The sequence below is a fragment of the Macrobrachium nipponense genome, chromosome 48 (assembly GCF_015104395.2).
Source record: "Macrobrachium nipponense isolate FS-2020 chromosome 48, ASM1510439v2, whole genome shotgun sequence".
NCBI lineage: Eukaryota > Metazoa > Arthropoda > Malacostraca > Decapoda > Palaemonidae > Macrobrachium > Macrobrachium nipponense.
This window is the reverse complement of record NC_087223.1, coordinates 6,264,616-6,284,615: the sequence shown is the minus strand read 5'-3', so window position 1 is coordinate 6,284,615 and position 20,000 is coordinate 6,264,616. Positions and strand designations below refer to the sequence as shown.

Genomic DNA, 20,000 nt, shown 5'->3' with positions numbered 1-20,000 from the left:
TAGCGGCAACAGTCGCCATCACACAAAGCTACTTGATATTTATTCTTGGGGATTTTGAAGAAATGAGAAGATAACAGGGGAGGAAAATAAAGGAAAAATAATTAAAAGAAATATATAAATAAATACGAAAACAATCAGGAGAAGAGACAATGTAAAAACGAGATAAAATAAGAAGACCAACTTAGACAAAAGTGAGATAAAAACAATAAAAATAATAAAAACAAAAAAATAAGTAAACAGAAGGAAACAACGTAAAAATAAGATAATAAAAGAACACAAAAGTGAGAAAAATGATAAAAATAATAAAAATAATAATAATGAAAAAAAAAACTGAATTTTGCCTGAGGACAGGAAACTGCCGAAGTGGACCTTGGGGTGAACTTGGTACACCCGAAAATTCCCACCAATTTGGACTTGGTCTCTCACCCTTTTGTCGAGCTGCCAATGTGGTTGACTTGGTGGAATCTGTATATAATGTTATTATGCGCATGCGTGATGTATATGTACATATATACATGTATACATACTTAAATGATTTCGTGGAACGTCAAGGTATTTCGTGCAATAAGGTGGCTTTCGTAGGAGAATGTATAATGACATTAAACATATGCGTGGTATATATACATGCATGGATACTTAAATGAATATGTAAACATGTATGCATACTTAGATGATTTTGTTCAACATCAATATTTTGAACTAGCTTATGAGAAAGCACCAGCCAATTGTTACCGAAGTTTTACGCTCTTAAAAATTATTATTATTATTATTACAATTATCATTATTATTATTATTATTATTGTTGTTGTTATTATTATTATTATTGTTGGTGTTAATGTTGTTATTATTATTATTCAAGAAATGAAATGACAGAAAATAACGGGGAAACAGAAAGAAGAGGTCAGTTATCAGAAAACTAGATAAATTTACAAATAAATAAATAAATAAGTAAATAAATAAATAAATAAATAAATAAATAAATAAATAAATAAATAAATAAATAAATAAATAAATATAAGTAAAATATCAATACGTAATTCGAATAGCATCTCCGCTTGAACTTCGAAAGTTCCAATTGGACGATTTCTTCCTCCGGAGGCTATTCCTCAGTCCGACGGTTTGAGGGATAAAGGACCTCTGGAACTGAGAAATCCTTATCAGGAAGTATACATATGTATCTAGGCATAAGATCCACTAAACCCAAAAGCCCTTAGGACCCAAAGCACCGCCAAATATCCTTCCGTAATCCAACTGACAAAAGGATTTTCCGTAGGACCTCTGTAACTGCTATAATTCTGGGAACGATGTGAACTTCTGCATTCTGTAATCTACCTGATATTACATTCTTCTGATGTAATTCGCCACCACAAAGTGGGTGTTGTTCAATTGTTGTGGGTCATCACGCGTCGTGAAGTCCGCAATTGGGGAATTATTGAAAGCAAGTGCAGAGGAACTGAGATTAAATTTCTCTCTCTCTCTCTCTCTCTCTCCCTCTCTCTCTCTCTCTCTCTCTCTTTCTGGCCCAAATGGAACGTGACGTTAAAATCCTTTTCTCTATGGCAATAAAATTGTCAAAATGTGTTTGGGGGTTGACCGGCTAGTATCCACCCACCCTCGGCTACTTAGGCCTAAAAAGACTTCAGCAGCAGTTTTTGTTCGAATTCTGAGGTTTCAGTTAGTACTAATTTAGAATTTAGACTCCCAAACATCCATTTCACTTAGCTACTGCATGTCAGTAAGCAAACGTATGAGAATAAGTCTAGGTGGGCCCATAAAAATAAAAACAATATTCGGAGCATATTACGGACTAACACCCAAAGCATTATGGCCAAGATCTCTTCGTAGATCTGCGCTGCTTAGCTTCTCTCCGAAGCCTTTACCTCTCCTCCGTCGTCAGTTCTCACGCCGAATGTCAGTCCGGGCCAGGCTAAAGTCATCCCAAAGACTTCCCAGACATAAAGCTCCCTTTCGCCTGCGCCAGGGGTCTGCGTAAAGCCACCCAGGGCTTCCAGTAGATGGTAAAGCAACCTTAAAACTCTTCCGTAATGGAGTCCATTTTCTGTTGGCTTCAAGTCTCCTACAGAGATCGGGCGTTCCAGAATAGGCTAAAATAGCCCTTAAGGTTGACTCCATCAGGTTTGTTGTAGCCTGTCAGTCTTCCAGAGGAAGTTTTTATCTCCCACTTCATCGACAGGTCAATAACGACCTTGTTTGTCTGCAGCTGAAGGCTCATTATCGAGTGGCGCCCTGGAACGCAGCCGTCCAGGAAATATTACCCTATTCACGTGGGCAATAACGAGCACTATGATGTTTTTCCCGGTCACCTCAGCCAGCTGAATATTCTCTCAGGTCATTTACATTTCATAATCGCCTTCTTTTCAGTTTTAAAATAATTTTAAAGCATTTTTTTTTAGTGAGATTTAAATGGATAGAAAAAAGTTAGATTTTGAGGAATCATCTATGGCGGCCTCTGGTATCATTTCGCGTCGTGAGTTGTCGGAAAAAACTTATATTTTTTTTTTTTTTACTTTGTCTCGTTTTTTTCCCGAGTTTTTCGGTTTTCATTCACGTCGACAGATTAAGCGATGACTGGAAATAGTTTTCGTAATGAAGTAATCCCTAAAATACTACGAAATCAAATATATATTTTAGTTTTTTGTAAGTTTATCCGTAATAACGCGTCCGGAGACTGGGAAAATGGAAAAACGAAATTTGGATTGAAAAAAAAGAAAGATTGAAACATTCTGGGTTGCCCAAAACAAGGGGTCACGGAGTGGCGACCTTTTTGCATTGCCTTTTCTCTCTCTCTCTCTCTCTCTCTCTCTCTCTCTCTCTCTCTCTCTCTCTCTCTTCACTGTTTTTTTTTAATTCGCTATTGTGATAGGAAAATATCATGTACTTTTTCCTTCTCTACGCTTTGTAGTAATTTGTATTTCTCTATATTTCCTTTAAAGATCAGCTCTCTCTCTCTCTCTCTCTCTCTCTCTCTCTCTCTCTCCCTCTCACTCTCTCTCTCTCTCTCTCTCTCTCTCTCAACCAACCACTACTAATCAAGAAACGAATTTAATTCATTATTCCCCAATTTATAATCTTCATTAAAAATTCTCTCTCTCTCTCTCTCTCTCTCTCTCCTCTCTCTCTATTTCAATTCAGTGATGACAAACTCGAATCTGGGGATCTTCAGCGTGCAGGCGCGCGCGCAGGAATGCCCAAGTTTTATGGGCACTAACGGACGTGTGTGTGTGTGGGGACGGCGTGTCATAAATACCAGGGTCGTGCGTATATCGTGCCCAGAGGTAATGCCCTTCACCAATGCCCAAATACCCCTATAATCATGGGGCTATGCCCTCCTATGCCCTCACAATCTTTCAGAGGCGCTAATGTTATGTCCTTATAAACACATAAACTCGTATATATACATTTATATATATTTATATATGGTTGTATTAATTAAAGGAATTATATTCTACAAGTATATTTAGGTACAAAAACAAATACGTATATATATATATATATATATATATATATATATAGTATATATATATATAGATATATATGCATTAATATGTATTCAAGTACAAATGCATACAAAAAACGTATATAAACATTCATATATATCCATTTATATCAGTATTTACTGAACAAAGGATATTTTTGCAAATATATTTACTTATAGGTACTTTAATTCACAATTATAAGTATTCGTATTTACTAAATGAATGATATTCTGTAAATATATTTACTTACAAACACACGCAAGTATATATGCATTATTATATATTTATGTATATTTACTAAACAAACATTATTTTTCAGATATATTTAGTCAAACCACTCATATGTATATATGTGCACATTAATAAATATTTATATAAATTTGTATTTACTGAATGAACCATATTCTGCAAATATAGGCACAAAAAACACACATATACAAATGTGTCTGTGTATGTTATCTGAGGAAACTTCTCGCTTAGAAGCTAAAAAAATCCCTCACCAGTTTATTTTATCTAGATGGATTAATTTCTTCTGTCCGCCCTCAGATCTTAAAAACCTACTGAGGCTAGAGGGCTGCAATGGATAGTTTAATCAACCACCCTCCAATTATCGAACATACAAAATTTTAGCCCTCTAGCTTCGGTAGTTTTGATTTCATTCAAGGCTAAAGTTAGCCATAATCGCAGATCTTCAAAGCTACTGAGGCTAGAGGGCTGTAAATTGGCATTTTGATCATCCACCCTCCAATCATCAAACAGAACAAATTTCAACCCTTTAGTCTCAATGGTTTATATTTTGTTTAAGGATTAAGGATAAAGTTAGCCATAATCGTACTTCTGGAAACAACATAGGCTTGGCCATCGCTGGTTAAAGTTTCATGGGCCGTGTCTCATTGAGCATTATATCGAAACCATCAAAAAGAGAGATCTATTTTCAGTGGTCTTGCTTGTGGCGGCTATAACTACTTAGAGACGCATTGAAATCTCCCATTGGATTAACAAGAACATAAGCAAGATACGGAAAGATAACTACTTCTTAGAGACGCATTGAAATCTCCCTTTGGATTAACAAGAACATAAGCAAGATACGGAAAGATAACTACTTCATAGAAACGCATTGAAATCTCCCATTGGAATTGCAAGAAAATAAGCAAGATACGTAAAGATAACTACTTAGAAACGTGTTGGAATCTCCAATAACCTTTACAATACAATTGTTAATCGGTTACTGAGGCTTCAAACAACCAGAGATAATCTCGATATTCTACGGTTCTCAGACGTCCTTTAAGCTGTCAAAACAAAAGAAGAACGAAGGAAAAGAACAAAAGAACCAACTTTAACAAAAGCCAACACAAACCAAAGCTGTCGGAAATGTTAACGGGAAAATGTGTAATGATGTGATTAGTGATGTGATTAGCGATTCGAGCGTGGATTGTTTCTTAGGCCTATGTTCTGTCGGGGTCAGTCAAATGATTTTGGTTTGAATTTCTTTTTTTTTTTATGTATCTGGAAAAAAAGAGAATATTTGTACGTATTGTTTATCAATTATTGATAATTTTGAATGGTGGTAATTATATAATTAATCAATCATTTGTTGGGTTTGATGAAAGGGATAAAAAGCATGGAATCTCTCTCTCTCTCTCTCTCTCTTTATCTCTCTCTCTCTCTCTCTCTCTATATATATATATATATATATATATATATATATATATATATATATATATATATATATATATATATATATATATATATATATATATATATATATTTATACATATATAACATACTATATATATATATATATATATATATATATATATATATATATACACGTATATATATATCATATATATATATATATATATATATATATATATATATATATATATATATATATATATATATTTACATCATTTTGTTTTATAATAAACAAAATTATACTGCTTGGTTTTCTTGAAAAATCTAAAAACGTGGAATATTACTAAGATATATATATATATATATATATATATATATATATATATATATATATATATATATATATATATATCTATATAATAATAATATCTCAAAATTTTACTTTCATCTAACACAGGCGACGCCTAAGTCAAAGCCAGGCTGGTTTATCCAGCGCATCGGGACAAGTGCTGACTAGGCACATTTCAATGGCGATCTCTGCTGGGCGTTTCGAGATTAAGTTACTGGCCTTTTTTTTTTTTGTTTTGTCTCTCAAGAGATTCCCTCTCTCTCTCTCTCTCTCTTTATCTCTAGCTCCTCTCTCTCTCTCTCTCTCTCTTCTCTCTCCTTATTTCCTGCGCTAATATTTTCCCCGATTTAAAGACATTAGACATATAGGCCTAAGATTCTATTGATAAAATTAAAGATTTTGATGTCAATAGATTCATGGTATTTATATTTTATATTGAATTCGGAAAAACTCAACTCAACTTAAAATGAAAGATTTTGCGCTTTATGATTCCTGGCAATTGAATTTAAATAAATAAAAAAACAGAAAAAACAATAATAAATCGTGCTATCTTTAAAAAAAAACAATAAATAACTGTTACTGCATACGTCACGATGTCACAGTTACGCGGTGCTATTGTCTGTAAATGGAAGGGTGGCTGAGGTACGACGATTAAATTTCTAATCGTCTGGTTGCATACTAATTATATATTTAATATATTTTACTACAGAAGGCTGATTATAATATCACATTGAAGAATAATATAAGAGAGTTCTCATATGATCTTAGGAAAATTATATTTACTTACTGATTCGAAAAATAATTGTTTGAAAGGAGTCTCGTAATCATATTGAATTAAATAAAAACAATAATTGGCAACTAAAGGAGATATGTGCGTGCTTGTGTGTGTGTGTTAGAGTGAAAGAGAGTAAGCAACAGACATTTAGCTAGATATATATATATATATATATATATATATATATATATATATATATATATATAGATAGAGAGAGAGAGAGAGAGAGAGAGAGAGAGAGAGAACGTCCCCATATAATTGTCTATCAAGCTTATAGGCCTAGCTGGTTGGTTAAAAAACTTATTATTTCATTACGACTTACTGGAGCCTCGCCCTAATATTTGGCCAGAGAGAGAGAGAGAGAGAGAGAGGAGAGAGAGAGAGAGAGAGAGAAAGCGTTCCATATACTATAACACTGCTTGCAAAAGGAACACAATATACGATTTGAGCGGGAAGGTTCAGCCAGTGATAACATTAAGAAGCAATTGTATACGTTACGTGACGTACGCTTGAACCCTATTTCCGTTTGGTAATAAGACTTTGTGGGGAGGGGGGAGGGAGGGGTGGGGAGGTTTGGGAGGGGGTGAGGGGGGGGAGGTGGGGTTCGTTCATCTACTTGGCGAGCTTTTTAATTCTTGTTTTTATGTCATTAGTCTCATTTATGAGAGAGGTTTGCTTTACTGTGCTTACGTAAAAGTGAGAGAGAGAGAGAGAGAGAGAGAGAGAGAGAGAGAGAGAGAAATTGATTGGAAAACAAAAGATGTTAAACATTAACTTAAGATAGTTTCATCAGAAACAGTTTCTATTCCTGTGAAAGAGGAGGGAGAGAGAGAGAGAGAGAGAGAGAGAGAGAGGAAAACAGGGTTTCCTTTCTCAGTGTAATGGCGAATTAATCTCCTGAACAGGAGATATTTTAAATGGAATTGGCAAAAGAGGAAAAAAAATTCTTCTTCTTCTTCTTCTTTCTACGCATTTGTCCCAGCGACCAAAGGACTAGTCTGAATGGGTGGTCTCGTAAGAGAGAGAGAGAGAGAGAGAGAGAGAGAGAGAGAGAGAGAGAGAGAGAGAGAGAGAGAGAGAGAGAGAGAACAAAAACTAACTAAACTTTATAACTATTGAAAAAAACAAAGGATTGAAGATACACGAAAGATTTATGACACTTCATAAATATAAGTAAAAATAACAGATAAAAGTCTTGGCTATCTGGCAGCAAGAAAAATGAGAAAATAAAACACTAAAGTATTATGTATAGAATATAAAAAATATTATGGTTATGACTGAAATATTATATAAAACAAGGTGTGATCCGACCTCAAGCTTACTCACGCATAAGTTGTAAGAAAAATGAGAAAATAAACCATTAACAGTATTATGTATAGAAATAATTAAAAAAATTATTATGGTTATCGACTTGAAATAATTCTATAAAATAAAACAAGGTTTGTGATTCCGACCTGAAGCTTACTCACGCATTAAGGTTGTAAGAAAAAATGAGAAAATAAAACCATTAAAGGTATTATGTATAGAATTAAAAATCTATTTATGGTTATGACTGAAATATTTATATAAAAAAACAAGGTTGTGATCCCGACCTATTAAGCTTACTCACGCATAAGTTGTTTTATATTTCAAACTTTTAACGTAAATTAAAACGTGGTAAATTCTACGAAAATTAAAGTAAATTCGTTTATTCTATTAGAAATAATTTTTTCCGTGCTGTTTTTATTTTTTACTTTTTCATTCTAATAAATAAATCATAAATATCCTATCCTAAAATACCTGTATCCTTAACTCAACGCAAATCACCTTTTTCAGACCTTTTTAGGCTCCTCCATAGACCTTTCCTACCCCCTCAACAAGAACAAGAACAAGAACACCAAAGTAGTTTGTAGGCTTACTCCCCGAGTAAACGAAAAGGCTAAATTTGCGGCCATATAACAGAAAATGTTTTAAATAAATCATTAAAAATTCTGAAAAAATGAATGCATAAAAACACAAAGAATTCCAAGTGTTCTACAAAAATGTGTAACTATAAAGAAAATTAAGTAAAAAGGTATGAAAATCTAAACAAATCTATATAAAAACTGGCTGAGAAATCCACTTAGTTAGTCTATGGCATTTTACAATAAATCACCCAAAATTATGAATAAATAAATAATACTTATTACTGACACAAAATAAATATCTGAAGATACAAATAGTTCTAGGAAATCTACAGAAAATATTAAATCTAAAAAAAAAATGGAAGGAAAAGCTATAAAAACCTATAAAAACCTATACAAAAGAGGGTTAGAAATTCTCTCAACTAGTCTATGGCAACTATGAAATCAGATGAACATGATAGCGGAATTAATTAGTACGTGTAGAGATGAAAGCCTTGATTGGGAGACACTGGGAGACGTAGAGAGACGTAGGGAGATATTATGAGTCAGATTACCCATAGTTCCGTGTTAGGGACACACACACGCACACACACATACGAATATACTTGGCTATATGGGTATCTTACAAGGTATAGTGGATATGATTTGAAAATACGTACCTTTAGCTTTATATTCATAAATATAAAAACGTTACATATCTATAATTGAAAGAACAGATATAATTTATACACACACACACAAACATATATATATATATATATATACTTTAAATTGGAAATAAACAAACAACTTAGCAACTGCTAAATCAGGACCGTTTGTTTACTTGAAACCAAATAAAGGTATAGCAACTCGACTTGGTGTTCGTATGGCTTCATGTGACTTTAGTACTGAATTTTAATTGTTTCAGAGTGAATTTCTCAGTCAATGCGAATAAAAGAGCAATAAATAAAAAAAATTATTAATTATAGTTTTAAATAATAAAAAAGAGCATAAAACACAGCTAAACCTCCCCCCCCAAATAATAATCTTCAAATTAAATCGATTTTAACAAAATCGGACAAGCGGTTACTTGGTCCTCCTGGACATTAGACGCATCGAAGTTCTCGCGCCCATTTTCGGCATATAGCCCGCCCCCCCCACCCAGACAAGGGGGACGCCCTACCCAAGGGATGTCCCCAGCCCTTATCTCACTTGTTATCAAAGCCAGGGTGACAAGTAAGGGCGAAAACATATTTGTTTTGGTGGTAGACACAAGGTCACGCCGCTAGAATGCTTATGTTTTGGTGTACGCTGTGTCTTTTAGTATTGTTTCTCATCTCTCTCTCTCTCTCTCTCTCTCTCTCTCTCTCTCTCTCTCCTCCCGTTCATTTATTATAGTGAGGTCCAATCTTATTGCTACGGGTTTCATTTTGTAAAATTTATTTGTTTATGATATAATTCGTCTGTTTATGAGGTATCTGTCACAATTAATTTTGTCTATGTTATTGTATGCTGTGAGCGTTTGCCAGCTTGAACTTTGTTTAAGCTAGCTTCCAGGGCTGACTTTGTTTGTCGTTAGCCCGATATTTACCTTAGTTTGTGGTTTTCTCACGAGCTGCTTTGTTTAGCTGGTTCCTAAATTGTTTATGAATATTATTGATTATATTTTATGAGCAATTCTTACCATGGAAATCATAATATAAGATCAATATTAACTAAGATGTCTAACAGACTTCTATTATCAAATAATTTGATTAATTTGTTCATTTTTGCTCTGTTACGAGAAACCTGGGTTCGATTCCCGGGTGAGCCCTTAGATTATATTGTGCTCTATTTGTCTAAGCTGCGATTTATGTACCTGGTAGTCAGTTGGGTGGGGTTGGCTGCAAATAAGTGGAATAGGCTACAGGAGGTTTGAAGATTTATGAAGAATAGTTTTGTAGGGCAAAAAATAATGATAAAAATTTTTGTTTTTAATCAATAAATAAACAAGAAATAAATAAACAACCTTAAAGCAACTTGCAGAGAACCATTTAATCCTTTTAATCACGGATAATAATTGTCTTCATCACGTTTTCGTGAATAAAAAAAAAACAAGAAAAACGAACTAAAACAAATAATACGGGAACGTTGACAAGTATCAATCAACGTCTTTGGGGAGATTTTTTTACTGATCGTCAGTTTCCATTTCTATTCGTTCACTCTAATGAATAAATCTCAGATTTATAGAACGTAACATTATGAAATATGAACGAATACCTATGGTATTCGTAAAGCTGAATTCCTTTCATTTTTAACGAAAGTTGAAAACTTTTTTTTTTTTTTTTTTTTTTTTAACTTCTGAAACGTCTACAGTTTTTTTTATATATATTAATGTTCATGTCTTCTTTATAAGGTCTGGAAAGGACACTAGATTGTCCGAAACAATATGAAAAATGACTCTGGAATGTTAAAAAATCTTACATGAAGCAGTGAATCTTACGTAAGAGCAGAATAACGTTTAAAATGAAATTCCTTCTATTTTCGTTCATTATGACAATTCGTGATCAATTGGGCGTTTATAAAATGGTCGAAACATTATGAAAATATTAGAAACTTGATATATCAGTTATTTAAAATCTTAATATTTTGTAGGTTTTAAAAGAATCAATGAAATATCTGGAAATGTCCAAAACATCAGTCGGTATTTATACAGCAAATAAGGAGTGAAAATACATAAAAAATGAATTCGTAAACAATAATAATATTAATAATGAAAAAAGCTATTTGAAATCAGTTAAGGTATAAAGATATATAATAGAAAATGAGTTAGTATAATAATAATAAAAAAATAGCTGTTGAATCTCTAAGGAAAGCAATAAATAAAAGAAGTAAAAAAAAAGGACCCCCCTATTCTCTGTAGCTAACAAAAGCAAAGGAATAATAATAGTCTCCCAGAATGGACTGGCGTATAACAAAAGACGCGGCTAATAACATCAACAAGGAATCCTTTTTACATCGCATCCTATAATTTCAGGACCTCTCTTTCCTTAGCCATACACACACTAAAGACAGACAGCCGTCTCTCTCTCTCTCTCTCTCTCTGTGTCTCTCTCCCTCTCTCTCTCTCCTGGCGCGTACATTTAACAAATTTTTTCTTAAGTACGCCTCTCTGTCTCTCTCTCTGTCTCTCTCTTTCTCTGTCTCTCTCTCTTTCTCTGTCTTTCTCACTCTCTTTCTGTCTCTCACTCTCTGTCTCTCTAACTCTCTCTCTGTCTCCTGGCGCGTTTCATTAACAAATGCTCCATTATTCCTCTTTCTTTCTCTCTCTCTCGCTTTCTCTCTCTCTCTCTCTCTGTCAGTCAGCATCAAATTCCTTCGCCATTATTCATCAAATTCCTTTTATTCTCCCTCCGGTTTCTCGTATTTCTCGAGAACAGGCAAACAAACGCACATACAGATCACAACAGCTCTCCAGACATTCGCCACAACCGACACGCGAACAAACAGACGCACGGACAAGTTACTCAGATGTAAATAAGCAACTGAATGACTTCAAAAACTGAATGAATGAATGATTTAAAAAAAAAAATTATATCTTTTCTTCAACTTTTCAGATCTGAAGCGCGCTTTGCGCATGGAATCTCCCACACCGAGGTTGAGTGAGTCGAACTTGAAGAAGCTCTCCAGGGGTCTGAGGTGAGTTCAGGTTGATATTTTATGTATATTTTATATATTATAGCTTCTATTTTATCTGTATCTATTCACAGGGCTATTATCTATCTCAGAATAGGATCTATTGTGTTATTTGTCTCTCAAAACAGCCAGTCTTTCTACCATATTAGTCATCAAAAACGAGTTATTATCTATCTCAGAATAGAATCTATTGTATTTTTCTGTCTCTCAAACCAGCCAATATTTTTACCATATTAGCTATCTCAGAATAGAATTTATTATATCATTTGTCTTTCAAACAGCCAATATTTCTACCATAGTAATTTTATTTAGTCATCAAAGAGTTATTACCTATTTCAGAATAGAATCTTTTATATTTTTTGTCTCTCAAACCAGCCAATATTTTTACCATAACAGTCTGATTCAGTCAAAAAAAAAAAAAAAAAAAAAAAAAAAACAGGCTATTATTATCTATCTCAGAATAGAATTTATTATATTATTTGTCTCTCAAACAGCCAATATTTCTACCATAGTAATTTTATTTAGTCATCAAAAACGGGCTATTATCTATCTCAGAATAAAATCTATTATATTTTTTGTCTCTCGAACCAGCCTGTATTTCTACCATAGCAGTTTTATTCAGTAATCAAAAACGAATTATTATCTATTTCAGAATAGAATCTGTTTTATTTTTTTGTCTCTCGAACCACCAGTATTTCTACCATAGTAGTTTTATTCAGTCATAAAAAACGAGTTATTATCTATCTCAGAATAGGATCTATTGTATTTTCTGTCTCTCGAACCAGCCAGTATTTCTACCATAGTAATTTTATTTAGTCATAAAAAACGAGTTATTACCTATTTCAGAATAGAATCTATTATATTTTTTGTCTCTCAAACCAGCCAATATTTTTACCATAATAATCTGATTCAGTCATAAAAATAACGGGCTGTAATCTATTTCAGAATAGAATCTATTGTATTATTTGCCTCTCAAACCAGCCAATATTTTCACCATGATAGTCTGTTTCAGTCATCAAAAACGATCAAAATAAACGTATCATTTAGCCTTGTCCCCTCAACGTTTGTGGTGGCTTTGATTTACGTTTTTTTATTTAGTTCTATTTATGGATCTGTCTCAAAATAGACTATATCATCTTTTGTTTGTATTAAAATCAGCCAACATTTCATCCACAAAAATCTCATTCAGTCTGTAAAAGTCATAAAGGCAAACGTTTAATTTCCTAGTCAGTCACAAAAACGTACAAAATAAACGTTTAATTTACTAGATAGTCTCAAAAAACGTACAAAATAAACGTTTAATTTCCTAGTTATTCTCAAAAAACGTACAAAATAAACGTTTAATTTCCTAGTTAGTCTAAAAAAAACGTACGAAATAAAAGTTTAATTTCCTAGTTAGTCTCAAAAAACGTACAAAATAAACGTTTAATTTCCTAGTTAGTCTCAAAAAACGTACGAAACAAACGTTTAATTTCCCACCCAGTCTCAGACACGTACAAAACAAACGTATCATTAAGCAGTTCCACTAAGCGTTTGCGGTATCTGTTCGTCTTTTGTTATTTTATTGGTTTTTCTTATTTTTATTTCTTTGTCAGTTCTGCCAATCTGCTCACTCAGAAATCCCTGCCATTTACTGACCACAAACAGCGCGATTATTTGACCAAATTCCTCCAAATTTTTTATTTTATTTTATATAAAAGTGGCAGATTGATGTTAAGAATTGGTTTTGATAGAGACGTTACAGACACACACACTCACACACACACGTACACACACAGAAAGAAAGTCCATATATATACACACACATATATCCAATTACCCAGAATTACATCAGACAAGTAATGGCGGCTAATTCATTTGATAAATCAAAATGATTTCACAAGTTTGTGCCTAAATTTCATCACCTGACCTGAGCAGAGGTTTTAATCAAATGAAATTGGCTTTTAAAAGTATTTTCATCTTTATATTTAAAAAAATTTGACCCATTTTTAATATTTGAATATTGTGCTCTATAGTAAGGTAATTATTTCTTCTTATGTAATAACAACAACAACAACAACAACAACAGTAATAATAATAATAATAATAATAATAATAATAATAATAATAATAACTAATAATACTAATAATAAATAATAATAATAATTACATAAGAAGAAATAGTTATCTTACTATAGAGCAAACTAATGAAATATTAAAAACGGGTAAGAATAAGAAGAAAAAAATAAAAATACTTTTAAAAGTAATTGATTATTGATTATTATTATTATTATTATTATTATTATTATATTATTATTATTATATTATTATTATTACTTGTACATTTTGTGATATTTCTCATAAATACAACTATGAAATAGTTTTGGAAAATATGCCCCAAATTATTGTAATAATTCTTGTTAAAAATGATAAAAACCCATTTTTAAATATACATTTATCCACTAGTTCTAGATATAGTCTAGAGTCTAGACGAACTGGGTACGAAATGTTATCATTTTTTGTTAGCATTCCATTGTCCCTTCTCTCTCTCTCTCTTTGTCTACCATTCTTGTTGCGTGTTACTGCGACGAGAAAATGACATATCATTAGAGAAAGGATCTGTATTTGAGAGAGAGAGAGAGAGAGAGAGAGAGAGAGAGAGAGAGAGAGAGAGAGAGAGAGAGATTCAGACAAAATCTGAGGACAGAAACAGAAAATAAATAAAGTAAATAGAAATTCTTTGAGAAAATTGATAAGACTAATGTTCTTTAAAACAGGAGAGAGAGAGAGAGAGAGAGAGAGAGAGAGAGAGAGAGAGAGAGAGAGAGAGAGCGAGAGAGAGAGAGAGAGATGATCAAACAATCTAGAGGTCAGAAATGATATAAAATTATACAGAACAGTTAAGAAATGCTTGTATAAAAATAATAAGATTATTTTTTTACAGGCAAAAACGAAAGCTTATGAATATTAGAAGAATATTTTAAGAGAATATGGAAGAATAATCTTAAGAATTTTGAGGAAAACTTTCAAGAATATGGAGAACAAGATCTGACCTAAGGCTTAGGTCCTAATGACACTTAAGTATGGATGTAGAAAGTCTGTCGACAAAGTCTCTCTCTGTCTCTCTCTCTCTCTGTTACACACGCACACAGAAAGAAGGATCCCTCTCTCTCTCTCTCTCTCTCTCTCTCTCCTCTCTCTCTCTCTCTCTCTCTCTGTATCTGGTACAAAAGGCACTTCTCTGTCTGTCTGTCTGTCTGTAGACTCTAGTAGAGAAGTCTCTCTCTCTGCCTCTCTCCCTCTGTCTCTCTCTCTCTCTCTCTCTCTCTCTCTCTCTGTTACACACAGAGAAAGAAGGTTCCCTCTCCCTCTCTCTAGTACAGAATGCCATCTCTCTCTCTCTCTCTCTCTCTGTCAAACATACATAAAGACATATTTCTCTCTCTAGTAAAGAAGGCTCTCTCTCTCTCTCTCTCTCTCTCACACATACATAAAGATATCTCTCTCTCTCTGTCTAGTGGATAAGGCTTTCTCTCTGTCTCTTTCTCTGTCTCTCTGTCACACATACATAAAGATATATCTCTCTCTCTCTCACGCATACATAACGACATCTTTCTCTCTCTCTCTCTCTGTCGTACAGAAGACGCCCCCCCCCCCCTCTCCCTCTCTCTCTCTCTCTCTTCACAGAAGGCCTCCTCCATCCTGTTTCTTGTTGCTAATGTGGTCTGGTAATGTTCCCAATATTACGTCACCCTCGGGAGAAATGTGAAAGGTAGAGGGAAGCGGAGGTTTTAGGGGGAGGGAGGGAGGAAGGGGAGGGTGAGGGAGGGAGGGAGGGAGGAGGTGAGGGAGGGAGGGTGAGGGAGATTGAGGAGGAGATAGGTGGAGGTTGTTGGTGGTGGGTGGGAGATGTTTGTAATATGATAATAAGAATAAGGAGAAATGTTTACGTTATGTTTGATAATAATAATAATAATAATAATAATAATAATAATATAATAATAATAATAATAATAATAATAAAGAAGGGCTGATAAAAGCAGACGAAGACTCAGAAATATACAGAGACAGGAGAATGACAAAAAGAACCGGGGAATGGCACAACAAACCAATGCACGGACAGTACATGAGACAGACTAAAGAACTGGCCAACGATGGAACATGACAATGGTTACAGAGGGGAGAGCTCAAGAAGGAAACTGAAAGAATGATAACAGCGGCACAAGATCAGGCCCTAAGAACCAGATATGTTCAAAGAACGATAGAATGGGATTAACATCTCTCCCATGTGTGGGAAGTGCAATACGAAAAATGAAACCATAAACCACATAGCAAGCGAATGTCCGGCACTTGCACAGAACCAGTACAAAAAGAGGCATGATTCAGTGGCAAAAGCCCTCCACTGGAGCCTGTGCAAGAAACATCAACTATCTTGCAGTAATAAGTGGTACGTGCACCAACCTGAAGGAGTGATAGAAAACGATTTAAGCAAAGATCCTCTGGGACTATGGTATCAGAACAGATAGGGTGATACGTGCAAATAGACTAGACGTGACGTTGATTGACAAAATCAAGAAGAAAGTATCACTCATTGATGTCGCAATACCATGGGACACCAGAGTTGAAGAGAAAGAGAGGGAAAAAATGGATAGTATCAAGACCTGAAAATAGAAATAAGAAGGATATGGGATATGCCAGTGGAAATTGTACCCATAATCATAGGAGCACTAGGCACGATCCCAAGATCCCTGAAAAGGAACTTGGAAAAACTAGCGGCTGAAGTAGCTCCAGGACTCATGCAGAAGAGTGTGCTCCTAGAAACAGCCCACATCGTGAGAAAAGTGATAGACTCCTAAGGAGGCAGGATGCAACCCGGAACCCCACACTATAAATACCCCCCAGTCGAATAGGATTACTGTGATGGAAAAATTATGCTAATAAAAATAATAATAATAATAATAATATCATATATTATTTCAGTATTATTGCTATTATAAATTCACTTAGGAAAGAGTATTTCAAAATAAGGGTTGTTATAGACGAGAGAGAGAGAGAGAGAGAGAGAGAGAGAGAGAGAGAGAGAGAGAGGACTGTATATGTAGAAAAAGATGACAGCAATGAGAGACAGAGAGTTGGAGAGAGAGAAAGAGAGAGAAAGGAAGATTGTACATGAAAAAAAAATCAACCCAATTGAAACATTTCGAACAATTTGAGATCAAACAATTGTCCCATTGTTTCACTTTCCTTTGAAACATTGGAATCAACTAAACGTTTTTTCTATTATTCGATATAATTTTTTCTCCCTTTTTTTTTTTTTTTTTTTTTTTTTTTTTTTTTTTAACTTTGTCTATTGTCAGAACTTTTACTCTATCTCACTCGAGTATATTTTCTTTTTGAGGAAGTATTGGTTTTAGTTGTTATTAATTTTTGGTTATTTGAATATATTTTTTTTAGACAAAAATTATTTTTGGCAAATTTGGATTTTTGTTTTTTCAATGTTTTTATTCTTAATTTTTGGAATATTTTTTACTTTTTAATAGTTTTTTTTTAAATATTGATTTTAGTTTTTCCAATATTTTCTTTTTGTTTTAGGAACTTTTTTTATAGTTTTTAATTTAAAATATTTTAATTTTTTTTCAAATTTTCTAATTTTCCCTTTTTAAACTGAATTTTGTTTAAGCAAATTTCGAGTGAAGTTTTTTTTAAATATGCTTTTTGAAATTTAGGGAATTGTTTATTTTTTATTTATTTTTTATTCTTATGTATTTTTCGCATTTGATATTACTTTATATACTTTAATTATATAAAATGTTTTAATTTAAAAAATAGATATCTGATTATAAAATTGTCCAAACTTGTGTTGTTATTTTTTTTAAGAATTCAAATCTTGTTTGACTGTTTCTTAAAAATATAATATTGCAGCTTAAGATATTTTCGTATCTGTTTATATTTGTGTTTTGAATATTTTAATTAATATATAAAGTTTTCTATTAAAGTTTTTAAACTATTTAATTAAAAACTTTTCCAAACTATCGTTTTTAAGAGATTAATTTAAACTTTTTCCAAAATTATGTTTGTTTCAATTTTTAAAATATTGAAATCTTATTTTAAAACTTGTTATTTTGTTTATGAACAAATTTAAACAAATATTTTTTACAAATTTACCAAACAACTCTCTCTCTCTCTCTCTCTCTCTCTCTCTCTCTCTCTCTCTCTCTCTCTCTCATATTTAAATTTTAATTATAGTTATTAAGAATTTTCTTACATATTTTCAAAATATATATAAGAAAAATCGATCGTGCATTATTGTACTCTCTCTCGCTCTCCCTGCCCTCCCTCTATCTTCTCTCTCTCGCCTCTCTCTCTCTCTCTCTCTTCCTTCCTCTCTCTCTCCTTTTTCCTCTCTCTCATATTTAAATTTTAATTATAGTTATTAAGAATTTTCTACATATTTAAAAATATATATAAGAAAACGATCGTGCATTAGTACTCTCTCTCGCTCTCTCTCCTCTCTCCTCTCTCTCTCTCATTTCAAATTTCATTGTGGTTTTTTTTCTAACTTTGTGTGTAACCATTTCCTGTGGGCTGTGGTTGGCGGAAGTTCCCACAATGTTTCGCTCGCTCACTGACGAAACCTTTTGATATCTCATTTATATTTCATTTATTTGGAATAAATTTTTTATTTCATACCTTTCAATATATTGTAATTTCATCTCTGATATCTGTATCGTTCAGTGAGCAAACAATGCGATAGGTTTATGTATATCTTATTTATTTGGAATAAAATTTTTTGTTTTTGTTTTTGAATATATTGCTAATTTTGAGAGATGCATTTTTTGGAATAAATTGTTTAGTTTATAATTTGATTTTTAATATGTTTTTTAAATTTTGGAACGATATTTGATATATATGTAACGTTAGAGGTTTTTTGAATAAATTAAAATTTGTTTAAAATATTTCTATTTTTGAAAGATATATTTGAAATAAATGTAATTTCAAGGTTATTGTAATTTAAAAATTTCAATTTATTTCAAAACAGAGTTTAATACAATGTATTTCGTTCAGATATTCATTGTAATATTTTGGAATATATTTCCAATTACGATTTATTGGAATTGATTTACCTGGAGGTATATTGGCATAAATTCTTTTTATATTTTCAAAATTAGTTTTTGAAAATTTTTGTAGTAAACTGAAATCGATTTGGTGTATGTTGAGCTCTCTCTCTCTCTCTCTCTCTCTCCTCTGTCTTTTTTGTCTCTATCTTTCATTGCGTCTTTCTCTGTTTCTGTCTCCTCCTGTTGATCAGTTCTCTCTCTCTCTCTCTCCTGTCTCCTGCTCCTCTCTCTCCCATCTCCCCATCACTCTCTCTCTCTCTCTCTCTTTCTCTCTCTCTCTCTTTCTCTCTCTCTCCCTTCTCTCTCTGCCTCTATTTCTCTCAACCTGCCCCTCCCTCTCTCTCTCTCCCAGCCTGTCATTCTCTCTCTCTCTCTCTCCTCTCTCTCTCTTCTCTCTCTCCCCGGCGAGTTCCTGCATTACCTGACCAATTATTCTATTTTTTTCCCGTGGGACGTTGCATTTAGCGGTCACTTGCGGTTCCTTCGTGATTACAGGTAATTATTCGCCTGTTCACGGATCCTAAGGCTATCCTACAGATATCCTTAGGATACGCAGGATATTCTGCTGGGACATCCTAAGGACATTCTAGGGATTATCCTTCTGTTGTCATTGGATGCTATTTGCTTGTCTTCAATAGGCACTTTTAAATTCTCTGGGTCGTGGTTGGGGATACTTTAGAAAATTTCAGGATATCTTTAGGATGCATAGGATATTCTAGGATTCTTTAGGGTGCATAGGAGATTCTATAGAATACATAGAGTATTCTAGGTTTCCTTAGGATGCATAGGAGCTTCTATAGAATGCATAGGGACGTATAGGACATTCTATAGAATGCATAGGATATTCTAGGGTCCTTAGGAATTATAGAGCTTCTATAGGATGTAGGATTATTATAGGTTACCTTAGGAGTCCTTAGGAGATTCTATAGGAATGCATTAGATATTATAGAATCCTAGATGTATTAGGAAGATTTATTAAATGCTAGGATATTCTAAGGATCTTTAGGATTGCTAGGGTAGGATCCTATAGAATGGCAGGATATTATAAGGAATCCTTAGGATGCATAGATCTTAAGAATGCATAGCTATAGGATTCGCTTAGGATGG

General features: G+C 33.2%; 1 protein-coding gene across 2 annotated transcripts in view; it reads left to right on the top strand.

Annotated features, from left to right (window-relative positions):
• Window positions 1–20,000, top strand: part of LOC135205005 (uncharacterized) — a 113,304-nt gene that overhangs the window by 29,659 nt on the left and 63,645 nt on the right. For both annotated transcript variants that reach the window (XM_064235235.1, XM_064235236.1), the window contains exon 2: window positions 11,718–11,799. In XM_064235235.1, the coding sequence (XP_064091305.1) occupies window positions 11,718–11,799 (82 nt within the window). The remainder of the gene's footprint in view (window positions 1–11,717; window positions 11,800–20,000) is intronic.